The following is a 15605-nucleotide window of genomic DNA, read 5'->3' as shown; positions in this document are numbered from 1 at the left end:
CACATCAGCCAACCAGATGCCCACAAGAAGCCTGCAATCAGGACCCTGACCATGCCTCTGACCATGAAGGCAGAGCATAGCCATCGGGTTAGTTAATGGCTTTTTCTTCCATGAATTTGTCTAATCCTCTTTCAAAGCCATCCAAGTTGCCGGCCATCACTGCCTCCTGTGCGAATGAATTTCATAGTTTAACTTATGCATTGCACGAAGAAGTAGGGTTTTTTGTCTGTCCTGAACTCAACATTCTGCTTCATTGGATTTCCATGAGTTCTGAGGTTATGGTGGGGAGACTTTTCTCAATCCAATTTCTCCATACTAAATAGAATTTATAACTCTTCTCTCATGTCACCTCTTACTATTTCTCTAAAGTGCCCCAAATGCTGTACCTTTCGTCATAACAGGAGTTGCTCCACTCCCTTGATCATTTTGGTCCATCACCACCAATTCAGTTCCCATGAGTGTATACTTTTTAATTCAGGACCCCCCCCCCTCAAAAAAAAAAAACCCCAATGTACATCACTTTACACAGGTTTGGAATTGCAGTTGTAATTTTACTGCCCATTCACTCAGTTTGGAGAAGTCCTTTCAGGCCTCTACACAGTCTCTGTTTTAACAATCCTGAATAATTTGGTATCGTCAGCAAACTTGCCTACATCCCTGTTCACCCCTAACTCTAGATCATTTATGAACAAATTAAAAAGCACAGTCCTTGGGGCACGCCACCTGCTATGTCCCTCCATCAGAAATTCTTCCCATTTGCTCCTGCTCCCAGCTTCTTGTTACATAACCAGTTCCTGATCCACAAGAGGCTCTCCCTTCTTATCTCATGATTGCAAAGCTTACTCAGGAGTCTTTGGTGAAGTACCAAGTCCAAGTGCACTAGATCAGCTCTAGATGTTTGTTGACAGTCCCCAAATGAACTCTTAATGAGACAGAACTTCACCCTGCAAAAGCCATGCTGATTCTGCTTCAGCAAGGCTTGTGTGCTTGGTTATTATATCTCAAACAATGCTTTCCATCAGCTTTCCTGTAATTTCCAGGATCCCTTTTTAAAAATTGGTGCCACTTTCCAGCCCTTGGGTACAGAGACCGGTTTTAGGGACAAGTTACAATTTTTTTTGTTAGAAGATAAGAAATTTCACATTTCAGTTCTTTGGAGAACTCTTAGGCGGATACAATTTGGGACCAGCAATTCGTTGGTTTTATCTCTTGATTCCTCAATTCCTGACTCCCCTCTTGAAAACGTTGGTTCGGGTGCTGAGATTTGCCCTGCATTCTCCACTGTGAAGACATGTGTAAAGGATTTGCTCAGCTTCCCTGCAATCTACTTATCCTCCAAGGATCCAACCATCTCTCTAGCCAGTATTTAAATAATTTTCTTGTTGATTTATTTCAGCCGTCATGAAGGCACTGGATTAGGTAATATCCCTTGTCCCGTGACAAGGCAGGAACAAAGGATTCTGGGAAGTTTTTCTTTCCTGCCTTCTTGAGAGCAGTCAACCTTTTATCTCCTGAAAATCTTGCCAGACACATCCCTCTGGGTCGTGACCATAGCATATTCCTTTCCCTTAGTCCTTGATTCTTATGAACAAGCTCTTTCTCCTTTGATATTATATAACAAAAGTCTGCTTCTGTGCCTCTCATTTTTTCTAGGTTCAGAAAATCAAGACATTGTTGGATCTAGTTCCTGACTTCACAGATAGGAAGATGGTTTGCTCTTACCTTATGAAATGCCATGGTAAGATGCCACGTGTTTTATTTCAGACCGTTTGCCAACACGTATAAATAATAATAATATTTTATTTATACCCCGGCCAGAGCCGGGCTCAGGGCAGCTAACACCAATAAAATTACAATAAAACATAATGGGGAGGGCAACAACCCCAGTTTATTAAAATACGGCTTACAATACAATTTAACATGCATCCTCATTTTGATAGTAGCCCATAAATCAAAATCATAAGGGGAGGGAAACATAAGGGTCAGACTGAGTCCAAACCACAGGCCAGGTGGAACAGCTCTGTCTTGCAGGCCCTGTGGAAAGATGTCAAGTCCCGCAGGGCCCTAGTCTCTTGTGACAGAGCGTTCCACCAAGTCGGGGCCAGTACTGAAAAGGCCCTGGCCCTAGTTGAGACCAATCTAACCACCTTGCGGCTTGGGACCTCCAAAGTGTTGTTATTTGTGGACCTTGAGGTCCTCCACAGGGCATACCAGGAGAGGCGGTCCCGTAGGTATGAGGAATTTAAAATTTGAGCATTTGGAACTTAATAGTCAAAGCTGGAGGTCTTCAGAAAGTAGATGTTTTAAGGATTGTTCAGGGCACAAATTGTTCTATGAGAGCTAGGACTCCTAGCCAATGACAAACTACATAAAAGTGGTACTGGTGAAGTTTACCTAGTAGCTGATGATGTGGAGCAAACAAAGAAAACAACATTTTAGCAACCCTGTAAGGAAGGCACAGCTCAATGGTAGCTCATAGGTCAGCACTGTGTATATATAAATGCCATGTCTGCTTGGCAACCCAATTGGTCCTGGACAGCGGAGATACTTAAATGCTTCTTTTTTATCAGTTGGTTAAAAAAAAGCTAACATGCTCAAATTCACCCAGTGCAACATGGTTTCCTTATGGGGAAAGCCACATGGGAGCCCAGTTGACATTTCACCTTGGTGAGGAGGCAAAGAGCAAACCTTGTTGAAATCTTTATATCATTTTAACAATTTCATTTCTTTTTCTCCCTAATTCAGATTTCTGTACAGGAGACGGGGGGTGGGGGTGGGGGTCACTGGATTGGATCCAGGCTGAGTTTCTTGAACTTGGGTCCCATTGAAATCAATCAGACAAATTTGCAACTTCATTGGTTTTCATGGGAAATAATTTAGTCTGGATCCAACCAATGAGGTGTATGCCAAACAGAAGCATTATTAAAGTGCACGAGGTGATACTTTGGTTGCAATTTTACTAAGGTATATGGAAGATGGAGATGCAGTGGTAACCTCAGGTTACATATGCTTCAGGTTACAGACACTTCAGGTTACAGATCCCGCTAATCCAGAAATAGTGCTTCAGGTTAAGAACTTTGCTTCAGGATGAGAACAGAAATCGTGCTCCAGCAGCGCGGCGGCAGCTGGAGGCCCCATTAGCTAAAGTGGTGCTTCAGGTTAACAACAGTTTCAGGTTAAGCATGGACCTCCAGAACGAATTAAGTACTTAACCTGAGGTACCACTGTATTAGACTCTAGAACCAGAAGGATGCATACTTTATTTTCCAAAGCTAGTTGAATTTGTGGGGTTTTTGTTCTGCCTTCTCATCAGGTATATAAAACCCTGAGACTGTGTCCAAGGCTTGTAAGGGAAAAAAGAAAGAAAAACCCAAATTGTTAGTCTTCCAAGAATAAAGAAATACTATGAAAACGTCTCAGTTGTGCGGTCCATTAAACATAATCTCACTGTTACATCTTCCTTTTATTGTTTTTTCATACAATAGATACTTCTATTTTAAAGAAATGGGAAGTTAACAATTTCTATTATACCTTCATTAAACCATCACTTTGCGCAGGTTCTGAAGCCTCCCACAGTTGGAAAGCGACTCATCCACTTGCAGCTGTGAGTGGGAAGCTTTTCCTTGACAAATGGAGGGGTCTGAAACATGCATCTCTACAGATTATAAGCTTTTTATTTTTCCCCATGTATAGCATTAAGTAACTCTTATTAGGAAGGCAGGTACCAGAAAGGTAAATGAAATGAAAATCAGTACAGCAAAAAGACCTGCTTAGTGGCTCTGTCACTCAAGCAAGCAGGAGAGCAGGGTTTTTTGCTGTCACAGGTCTCTACTGGGGGGGTGGGGAGGAGTAGCAATTGGCCACCCTAATTTGCATGCTCTGCTTAGGAATAAATCTCAGGTTCAGTCCCCTTCCATGTCCAGTTAGGGCTGAGCAAGATTCCTGTCTGAACCCCTGGAGGGCCACTGGCAGTGAGAGTGGGGAATATTGAGCTAGATGGACAAGAGTCTGAGTCAGTGTAATTCCACTTCCCATGTTAACAGATGATGATGATGATGATGATTTATTTATACCTCGACCATCTGGCTGGGAAACTCCCAACAGAATATTAAAAGCACAGTGAAACGTCAAACATTAAAGACTTCCCCAAACAGGGTTGCCTTCAGATGTCTTCTTAAAATCAGATAGTTGTTTATTTCCTTGACATCTGATGGGAGGGCGTTCCACAGGGAAGGTGCCACCACCGAGAAGGCCCTCTGCCTGGTTCACATGTAAAGCAAATCCTGGCTCAGTGATTCATAGACTAGCGTTAGCAAAGTGGCCATCTTGTGTGCTCCCCTCTCCTGGGTGGTTAGGAAGAGGACATTGGCAGAGTTTGGTTTCCTTTTTGCAGAATCCTGACCATTACATTCAAAACCAGGAGTTGCAGTTTAAAACAAACACTGGTAAGTTTTGTAACAAACCAGCATCACACCCTGGGTTACAAAGCTGGCTTGTGAGATCAACCTTTGGTTTGAATGTAATGGCACATCAGGATTCTGCAAATAAAATAAAATAAATGAAACTAAACTCTGCCAAAGCCCTCTTCCCAACTGCGCAGGAGGAAAGAGATGCATGCAGGATGGACAATTCACTAAGGCTAGTCCATGGGTTATTCCTAAGCTATGATTTGTGTTACATGTGAACACAGTTCTGTTAACAAAGGAAATTGGGCTACACTGAATTGGTATAATGCTTGTATTCTGTAAAATTGAACAAGGTTCTGCCAAAGTCCTACCAGCTGGGGGGTGGGGGTAGCATTGGGGAATGTGCAACCCACATGCTTCACTCAAGCTCATGGGTAGGCAAACTAAGGCTCGGGGGATGGATCCGGCCCAATCACCACCTAAAGCCGGCCCACAGATGGTCCAGGAATCAGCGTGTTTTTACATGAGTAGAATGTGCACTTTTATTTAAAATGCATCTCTGGGTTATTTGTGGGGCATAGGAATTCGTTCATATTTTTTTTCCAAATATAGTCCGGCCCCCCACAAGGTCTGAGGGACAGTGGACAGTGGACATACGACAGTTTAACGGCCAGTCAAAAGAATTTTGAGATCTTCCCAGAGCATATGTGGATTATTTCCTTCTCCTTGTTTAAGTAGCTTGCAAGTCTGTGGCCTTCCGCTCAGGCTGTCAGTAGGTTATTACTATTTCTAATGTAATCAGTTAAGGTAGTGAGCATACTTCAAAGCAAAACTGAAAGTGATGAGGGTATCCTCAAAGACGGAGGTAGTTAATAAAGTGCAAGAATTTAAATTTAATGATCAAAAGCTGCTGCTCATGACCCAAAGGGACACTCATTTTTCCCTCGCTGAATTAAGGAATGTGGAGCTCTCACTCGTTGATTAATGCCACAGACCTAGGAATGGCTTCAAGAAGGAATAAATTCAGGACCCCTCAGGACTGTGGGCAATACAGGTTTAAAGGGTGTATTGACACTGATCTCAAATGAGCTTTGCTTTGTCTGTTTCATTTGCGCCAGACTCCTCCTATTCAAATGAACACTAAGAAAGCTGCATGCGGAAAAGTAAACTGTTACCTTAGAATGTTAATTGGAAGAGGAAACTACCACTTCCCCCCCCTCAAACTTGGTACAGGGAGTTGGCTTATCTCTGAGGCCTTCTTTGCAGCGGGAGCTGCAAGAGTCCTCAGACTTGCTGTCGCTGCTTGTCATCCCCAGAAATTCATCAAGGGGCAAATTTACTCTGCAGTTGTGAAGCTTTTATTCATTTTATCACAGTAATTCATGGATTAAAGCCAGCATTTCTCTCTACTTCAGGTCTACTTGGTTGGAAATTATTGCAGAGCAACACATTTGAGTCTTTATGAATTGAGTGGAACTAGAAATTTCTGGCATAATGCATTCTGGTTGATTGGTAAACTGTTTCATCTCCTGTAATGGCTTCTTCTGTATATATCTTTTTTTTTCTCCCCTCCTTAGCATTAGATGAGGATGTGGCTTCAGCAAAAGCTCTGTATGATGAAATGAAAGCTGAGAAATTGCACCCAGATGAGCTATTTCTGAAACGTTTGGCAGTTCTCCTTAAGAATGCAGGAGAGCCTGTTCCGTTCACTGAACCTCCAGTGAGTGTTTACTGATTTTTCAAAGAAATACCTCTGGAAGTGGTGTGTGTGTGTGTGTGTGTGTGTGTGTGTGTGTGTGTGTGTGTTGCTAATAAAACAAGTGGCATGCTTAATTACTCTGGGATTAAGGCTTCACAGAAAACCCTCAGAGGAGTCTACAAATGAAGTGCTGTATATATTGTGGCATTGTATTAATCTGGCGTTAGACTTGACTGGTGGGAGAAGGAAGCCTTCTGGGGCTATTGTGTTTAAAGTATAAGATCATTACTGGGCATTCATGTTGAGGTGTGAGTTTATCAAGCATCCTTGGAGTGTTTTATCTCTGGCATTTAAACTTTAAATGATTTCCGCATGCTTTAGTTCAGAACGGGTTTAGGTGTTAGCTAATTGCTAGTTTTTAAACATGAACATCCCCCCCCTCCCTCCAAACAGCATTTGTAAGGATGAAAATGTAAAACATAGGAACTAATTTTCTCAGGCAGGTTGACTTTATCTTTCGTAATTTTGCCAACAAAAAACACAAACCTTGGCCCCTCTGTAAATCTGCTTAATTGAGGGGAACAAATGCATTAAAACTGTGGAAATAACTTCTTCAGTATGTTACTTTAGAAGGAGAATCTACAAAAGCCAAGTAGCAATGAGTTCATGTAAGTTGCAATTTGTAGCGGTTTGTGGTTAGAGCTAGGTTATCTATTCTACAAGACATGTTTGGGAGGTTCATAATATTCTGCGGCAGAAAAAAAAATATAAACTTTTCGTGCCTAAGGGGGCTCATTTATGGTCTATGACAGCGCTGACTGGGACTGATGCGAGTTACAGTTCAAAATATTTATAGAGGGCACCTGGTTGGCAAAGGCTGCTCATATTTACAAGGGAATTTATATGGAAGGTATGTATCACTGTTGTTGAAGTTTAAGTTAGTCTTCCTCAAGTTGTGTGGACTCAAGTACTTCCTAAGGCATAACAGAATATTGGTCTTTGCCTTTTCATTTTTATTTTTCTTGATCAGTGTTAGAAAAACAGATGTAGAACAGTTAGATATTCGCGGGTTGGGTTGATGCACAATTGCTTAGCACATACACTAAAATACTAGTTTGTCTCCTAACTTTCTTTTCTTCTTGATCTGCTGTAGGAGAGCTTCCAGTTCTACGCAGAAAAACTTAGGACAGAACGACAGGGACATTCTTCATCAGATGAAGATTAACCTTTTAATGCTTCTGTTTCTGCTAGTAATATTGTGACTGTGAAATACTGTTTTTAAATGTATTATTGTCAGGGGGGGAAATAAAATTGAAAGTCGGATTCTTCACTGTATAATTGTATAAAATCATCTGACATTAAGCAGTTTCATTTTTTCCCCCCTGAAGCAATTTTATATAGTTTGCTGGACCTGCTAAAATGACTGTAAAAGATTGTTGCTTCATGCAGGGCCTTGTGTGATCAGTGTACACATTTGCCATCGCACCCTGCATACCGACACATACAGCCCCCAAAACAGTTCTAGGTATGCGGTATGGTGACCTGAATTTTGCAGAATAAATTCATGTGAAGTGTATTTGTATGCACTGTTTGCTTTGAAAATTCAGAAATTATTGAACAGAAGCAGGGGCTTGATTAAAAGGGGAATGAAGAGCACAGAGATTTGGTGTGAGTGATCGCTGTGGGCCTCAAAGCGGCAAACGGCAGTAGACATGGGTCAGGGTGTGTATATCCCCAGAAACGTTCTGATCCTGGAAAATCCAGGATGTTTTCTGGAGTTCAGGTTTTCCAAGCTTTCCACAGCAGCCATTAGGGATGAAATGAACACTGATATCCTGCCAAGTTCAGCATCAGCAATCAGGTTTCACGCTTCTCTTGGCTCCTACGGAGGTGCACAATTCACACAGCCCCAGACCACGTGGGTGTGTTGACAGCCAAAGCCTTCAGGCTTTACAGAAAGCCTTAATTGAGATGTATATTTTTCTGTGAAAACATCAGTCTCTTAGCATATGATTGCTTTTCAGAAAGCCCATAATCTTCATAGCCACTGCACCACTGTACATCGAAGCTCTGCGTAGGTTTTATTTTACTTGTAAATACTGCATAGAAATTGGGGGAATAGCAGGAGATAATGGATAATTTGGTTTCAGCCAATTGATATTTGCTCTTCTCTTTGTCAGATTTTTGGACAATAGACAATATATTTGAGCGATCGATATTAAGTTTGTTTGCGGTTAATTATACCCATCTTATGCAAACAAATAAACTTGCAAATGTTCCAGTTTTCTTTGTGTATAAAACATACTTCATTTTTTCCCTACGTGTTTTCCCCCTTTCACAATGGAGAAGTAAGGAAAAAGACACTTTCAGGAGCAAACATCCTAAAGGTTTCTTCACTTGGCTGCCTCTTTCTAGTTCTTTCTCCAGCACTTTTGGTGTTCAGTAGCCACTGTGGGTAGGATACACTGCAGAGAGGTGCAGGCTGATTTTGTTGCAGGCACTTTCAAATCTTTTTAGTAAGCTAAATGTATCAATCTCAGGGTCATGGGTTTGAGCCCCATGTTGGGCAAAAGATTCCTGCATTTCAGGGGGTTGGACTGGATCAGGGTTTCCCAAACTTGGGTCTCCAGCTGTTTTTGGACTACAATTCCCATCATCCAGTGGTCCTGCTAGCTAGGGATTGTGGGAGTTGTAGTCCAAAAACAGCTGGAGACCCAAGTTCGAGAAACCTTGAACCTTGTGGTCCTTTCTAACTATGATTCTGTGACTAAATGTAGCCATTCTCCTCTTTAAAGTGTGGTTTAGAGCTGTGGAATACAAAGCTAGACTTGGAAGAGTTTAACGAAGCTGCTTTAACCACAGTCGCTGGCAGCATAGATAAGGAGTGGCAAACATTTTCCAGCTCGAGGGCCACATTCTGTTTTTGGCAACCTCCCAGGGGCCATATGCAAGTGATGGGCAGAAGTGGGCAGAGCAATGAATATGAATGTTACTTTTGTACAGTGGCCTAGTTTCTACACACACACCTCCCTTCTCCATCCAGGCAAAAGCACTGAAGCCTATGGAGCAAGGCTTAGTACAGGATGTGGCCAGGGCAAGGGGGGTGCATTTGGCTCCCAGACCTGTAATTTCCTACCCCTGATATAGATAGCACTCTGCTAGACAGACCCAGTGGTGTGACTCAGTATAGAGCTAAAGCATAAAGACATGTTACATAACCTACTGAGAAGACTCTGGTGTAATAAACTAGCAGTAACCAATCTGTGGGCCCTATCCCTTCCATCAGGCCCTGCTGGCTAGGGTTGAGGGACACTGAAGTCCAGAAACATCTAAAGGGCACTAAGTTGGCTATCCCCATAGCAAGGCGCATCTTTTAGGCACATTTCAATGCTATGTATTTGCTCCTTTTGTTGGTTGTCCCCTATTGAGCTTCATTTCAGAGTTGTGAGGTGCACAGTTCACATGCCAGCCAATTCTGCTGCCCAGTCTACCTTCAGCCACCCTCCCTAAACACATTACCATATCCAAGAAAGAACGTCGTTCTTGCTTGCAATAATAAAAATAAAAAATATGCCACCCATCTGGGGTTGCCCCAGCCACTCTTGGCGGCTTCCAACAAAAAATAGTAAAAGCAACACAAATCACACACACAAAACTTCCCTGAACAGGGCTTTCATCAGATGTCTTTAAAAAATCACATGGTTGTCATATCTGTCCGAGATCTGCTGAGAGGGCGTTCCACAGGGCAGATGTGACTTCGAAAAAGGCCCCTCTGCCTGGTTCACTGTAACCCCACTTCTTGCATTGAGGGAACCATCAGAAGGCCCTCAGAGCTGGATCTCAGTATTCAGTCTAGACAATGGGGGTGAAGACTCTCCTTCAGGTATACAGGGCCAAAGTTATTTAGGACTTTAAAGGTCAGCACCAACACTTTGAATTGTGCTTGGATACATACTGGGAGCCAATATAATTCATTTAGAACCAGTGTTATATGGTCCCAGCAGCCAGGCACCAGTCTAGCTGCTCTCGCTACCTCTGCATTCTCAGAGCAGAGGCCAGGACATACATATTCCTTGAACTAAGAAAGCTGAGTTCTGTGCTTGAAGAAAAGACCAGCCCTAACAACACGGGTGAAAGAAGGAGGTGCCTTCAAATCAAGGGAGGCTTTTGGCCATGGGAGGATCAGATTAAACCATCTCTGGAATAAAAAAATTCCTTCCAGTAGCACCTTAAAGACCAACTAAGTTAGTTCTTGGTATGAGCTTTCGTGTGCATGCACACTTCTTCAGATACACTGTATCTGAAAGTGTATCTGAAGAAGTGTGCATGCACACGAAAGCTCATACCAAGAACTAACTTAGTTGGTCTTTAAGGTGCTACTGGAAGGAATTTTTTAATTTTGACTATGGCAGACCAACACGGCTACCTATCTACATCTCTGGAATGTTAGCTTGCTAAGTAATTCCTTCTCATAACACCAGGGGCAGCCAATGTAGTAGCCTCCCAAAGTTGTCTACCATCCATGGCCATAGGCTATGCTTGATAGGATTGATGGAAGATGGGAGTTCAACAGCATCTGGAGTTGGACCACATTGGCTGTCTCTGCCACAGACAGGCTCAATAGTATCCTATTCTTAGGCTCTTTCCCCACCCTTCATAGGATGTTCAAAGCAGGATGCACCAATGCTAGAACCCAAGTCAGCCTGTTGAATTGGTTTAGTCGAGGTATCCCTATTTCTGTGGTGAGATATGCTTGCACCGAGTGAAAAGAACTGCTTTGTAATGCTCTGCTTACCATTTGCCCTCAGTGCTTGTGTAGACTTAAGACAAATATATTTGTGGCTGAAGGAAAAAACAACACAATCTGGCTCTGTGCTTGAGTGCCCTATCTCCAACGAAGTCTTTATCTCACTTTGAAACCACAGGCATTTCTCATTTCCTAAACTACGACTTGGGAAATACATTTCGGTATAATAGCACCATAATTGAACTATGTCACGTTGGAAATCCTTTCTGTAAGGCCACAGCTCTTATTTTTAAAGGTCATCTGGTAGCTCTATTCCATTCAGGGAACTGTCTTGCAGAAACTGAAGTGCATTTAAACTGCAAATTCACAAGAGAAGTCTTGTATGCTGGGAAGCCAAAAGGCAGTACTTTAATCACTCAAGAATCTGCACACCACCTCTAGGAGACAAAAAAATAGAATGGCAAAGTCCCGACCTGCTTATTCAGAGAAGGGCAAGCAACCCCCCCCCCTTCAGTCCTTTCAATATATATATTTAATATAAAAACCACCATTGGTAAAATGCATGCATGATAAAAAGAATGAAAAAGTCTTCTATTACACTCAGGGTCATCTAATGAAATTAATTGACAGTAGATTGAGCATCCTAGGAATGGCCATTTAAAAGCTGCAGCCTTTCAAGAAAACTAACCCTTGTTACAATATCCTATCACTTCAAAAGATGCTAAGGTGGTTGTGAATTTGCACCTTCAGCCCCTTTGGGTTCAACTGTGAGCGCTCTCAAATGGAGCTAATGGCTTCCTCCTTTCATTTGAAATGTGTCACTGCGGGCAATTCTCTACTGTTAAGAAATGTGATCTGCTCACTCCAAATCAACATTGCAGGAGGGAAGGTTTTCCTGCCATCAGCATTTGTGCCAGTTCTCCTTTCGCACATTGTACATGACAGCTTTGCAATGGTGTCTGCCTTGGAAAACACAATAGAGCTTTTTAAGCACAAAGAGTAGACAGCGCCACAAACATTTAAAGAGGTTAAAAGTTCCTTGCCTAATCGGCAGCCGGTTTGACTGATATATATGCCTTCCTAAAAAGATGGATGATTGACAGCAAACTTGCAAAATGCTCCCTGGCAGGTCAGCATTTCAGGGAAACCAGTTACGTTTACTTAATTTAATATATATTGTATGCCACCACTTATCTGTTGGATTTATGTTGGTTTAGATTAGAATCACATAAAGCACAATACCTGCATAGTGCAGCTGGCTAGAGCGTGGTGCTGATAACGGCAAGGTTGCAGGTTCAGTCCCCTCAGTTGCATATTCGGGTTGGACTAGAGGCCTGGGGGCCTGGGGGCTGGATCCAGCCCAATTGCCTTCTAAATCCGGCCTGCGCATGATCCAGGAATCAGTGTGCTTTTACATCAGTATAATGTGTCCTTTTATTTAAAATTCATCTCTGGGTTATTTGTGGGGCATAGGAATTTGTTCATTATTTTTTTCAAAATATAGTCCGCCCCCCCCCAAGTTCTGAGGGACAGTGGACCAGCCCCCTGCTGAAAAAGTTTGCTGACCCCTGGACTAGGTGATCCTCAGGGTCCCTTCACACTCTATGATTCTATGAAAACCAATAAAATGCAGCCACTAACAGTATAGCAAAACAGCACAAAGCAAGGTGGAAAAAGAAGTTTAAAGGATGTCAAAGAAGTCACCAGTTGAACCTCCCTGGAGAAGTAGTATGGAACATCAACCCTTCCTGTTCACCAATTACCTCACTGATTATGGGGGCACCCCAAGAAGGGAATTGGGAGATGATCTCAGGACTCATGCAGTTTTGTAAAAGAGAAGGCAATTCTTTAGGTACTTAGGTTTCAAGGATTTTATATGTAAGCACTAATACCTTTAAATAAGGCTCCAAAACAGACCAGCAATCTGGAAGAAATGCATGTTTTGCAGAGCAAAAATAGTCGAAGGGGTGCTTCCATTATAACTCCTTTACTTAAAAACAACAACAAAACCACATGTGTGCTGCACTCTGTAAATGTGGGGTTTTCAACATGGCAGCTGCTGGAACAGAAGCACCTACCAAAGCTTGCCCATGAGAGGACAAGAAATTATTGCAACAAGAAGTGGGTGTTCAGAGCCTCCCACTTTCCCCACCTACTGTTCACGCTCAGCAGTTCTCTGCAGACCTCTGCGCTAATTCAAAGCAAGCCAGCTTCCTCTTTAATTGGACACCTTTGTCTCCTTTCTCAGTGCAATCCAGAGAAGAGGAAACAGCTGCAGTTGATATGGTTGGGGAAAGATGAAATGTAGGCGTTTTCAAGAGAGGTAGTGTAGGGCAGGGAAGCCTTTGGGGGGGTGTCATGTGACCCAGAGCAAGTGCCACTATGGCACAAAAGCAGGGGGTTTTACATGGTCCTGCCTCACGCCCCAAACTGCCATAAAATTAGTTTCTGTGAACTGCACTGATTGCAGGAGAACACTATGGCACCAAAGATCCACAGTGGCTGGATCTGTGATTTCATACATCACTACTGGGAAAACCATGGCTTTAACTATACGGACCTTCGTTGGGGAAAAAGGTAAAAGGCGGATCTACACGGATCCTCATGAATTCATATGATTTTTTCATTCAAATTAAATAAAACCACCATGATATTGTAGACCATGTCTTACTCTGTAGAAAGCATCAAAAAAATCACGCCTCCACTGTTTCGGGGGGGCGCAGGGGCGCAAAAACATGGTTAAAAAACACGGATCCTCATGGATCCTCATGATTTTTCCACTAGATCAGCCCAAAGTCACCATCAGATCAAAGATCATGGCCATGGGCACAGCATCCACCACAAAAATCACGGATCCACGGCTTCCTGGCGAAACCGTGGCCCAAAAACGTGGTTTTCAAGAACGGATCTTCATGGATCCACACGCTTTCTGCATCGGGCCAACCCAAACTCACCGTCAAATCACATATCATATTAAGGGGCACAGCCTACACCACAAAAAACTCGGATCCACACCTGCCTGGCCACGCCCTGGCCCAAAAACGTGGTTCCGAAGCACGGATCCTCATGAATCCTCATGATTTTTGCACTAGATCAGCCCAAAGTCACCATCAGATCAAACATCATGGCCATGGGCACAGCATGCAACACAAAAATCACAGATCCACGACTTCCTGGTGAAACCGTGGCCCAAAAACGTGGTTCCGAAGCACGGATCCTCATGGATCCTCAGGCTTTTTGCATCGGGCCACCCCAAACTCACGTCAAATCACACATCATGTCCAGAGGCACAGCCTGCACCATAAAAATCACGGATCCACGGCTTCCTGACCATACCATGGCCCAAAAACGTGGTTTTGAAGCACGGATCCTCATGGATCCTCACGCTTTTTGCATTGGGCCAACCCAAACTCACCGTCAAATCACACATCATGTCCAGAGGCACAGCCTGCACCACAAAAATCACGGATCCACGGCTTACTGACCATACCGTGGCCCAAAAACGTGGTTTTGAAGCACGGATCCTCATGGATCCTCACTCTTTTTGCATCGGGCCACCCCAAACTCACCGTCAAATCACACATCATGTCCAGGGGCACAGCCTGCACCACAAAAATCACGGATCCAAGGCTTACTGACCATACCGTGGCCCTAAAACGTGGTTTTGAAGCACGGATCCTCATGGATCCTCACGCTTTTTGCATTGGGCCACCCCAAACTCACCGTCAAATCACACATCATTCCCAGGAGCACAGCCTGCACCACAGAAAACTCGGATCCACGGCTTCCTGGCCACTCCATGGCCCAAAAACGTGGTTCCGAAGCACAGATCCTCATGGATCCTCACGCTTTTTGCATTGGGCCACCCCAAACTCACCGTCAAATCACACATCATGTTCAGGGGCACTGCCTGCACCACAAAAAACTCAGATCCACGGCTTCCTGGCCACTCCATGGCCCAAAAACGTGGTTCCAAAGCACGGATCCTCATGGATCCTCACACTTTTTGCATTGGGCCACCCCAAACTCACCGTCAAATCACACATCATTCCCAGGGGCACAGCCTGCACCACAAAAAACTCAGATCCACGCCTGCCTGGCCACTCCATGGCCCAAAAACGTGGTTTTAAAGCACGGATCCTCATGGATCCTCACTCTTTTTGCATTGGGCCAACCCAAACTCACCGTCAAATCACACATCATTCCCAGGAGCACAGCCTGCACCACAGAAAACTCGGATCCACGGCTTCCTGGTCACTCCATGGCCCAAAAACGTGGTTCCGAAGCACGGATCCTCATGGATCCTCATGCTTTTTGCACTAGATCAGCCCAAATTCACCGTCAAATCACACATCATGGCCAGGGATACAACTTGCACCACAAAAAAATAGGATCCACGGCTTCCTGGCCATACCGTGGCCCAAAAACGTGGTTTTGAAGCACGGATCCTCATGGATCCTCACGCTTTTTGCATTGGGCCAACCCAAACCCACTGTCAAATCACACATCATACCAAGGGGCACAGCCTACACCACAAAAAACTCGGATCCACGCCTGCCTGGCCATACCGTGGCCCAAAAACGTGGTTCCGAAGCATGGATCCTCATGGATCCTGTTGATTTTTGCACAAGACCAGCCCAAAATCACCATCAGATCAAGCATCATGGCCAGGGGCACAGAATCCACCACAAAATCACGGATCCACGGCTTCCTGGTCATACCGTGGCCCAAAAACATGGTTTTGAACCACGGA

General features: G+C 43.8%; 1 protein-coding gene across 1 annotated transcript in view; it reads left to right on the top strand.

Annotated features, from left to right (window-relative positions):
- LRPPRC (leucine rich pentatricopeptide repeat containing) overlaps positions 1-7681 on the top strand; it is a 115709-nt gene extending 108028 nt beyond the window's left edge. The window contains exons 36-38 of the mRNA XM_083494107.1: positions 1654-1738; positions 5984-6126; positions 7259-7681. Coding sequence (XP_083350233.1) covers positions 1654-1738; positions 5984-6126; positions 7259-7330 — 300 coding nt within the window. The 3' untranslated portion in view covers positions 7331-7681. The remainder of the gene's footprint in view (positions 1-1653; positions 1739-5983; positions 6127-7258) is intronic.
- Positions 7682-15605: the final 7924 nt, after the last annotated feature.

The sequence above is a fragment of the Podarcis liolepis genome (assembly GCF_965112155.1).
Source record: "Podarcis liolepis genome assembly, chromosome: 3".
NCBI lineage: Eukaryota > Metazoa > Chordata > Lepidosauria > Squamata > Lacertidae > Podarcis > Podarcis liolepis.
This window is presented reverse-complemented; position numbering and strand designations above follow the sequence as displayed.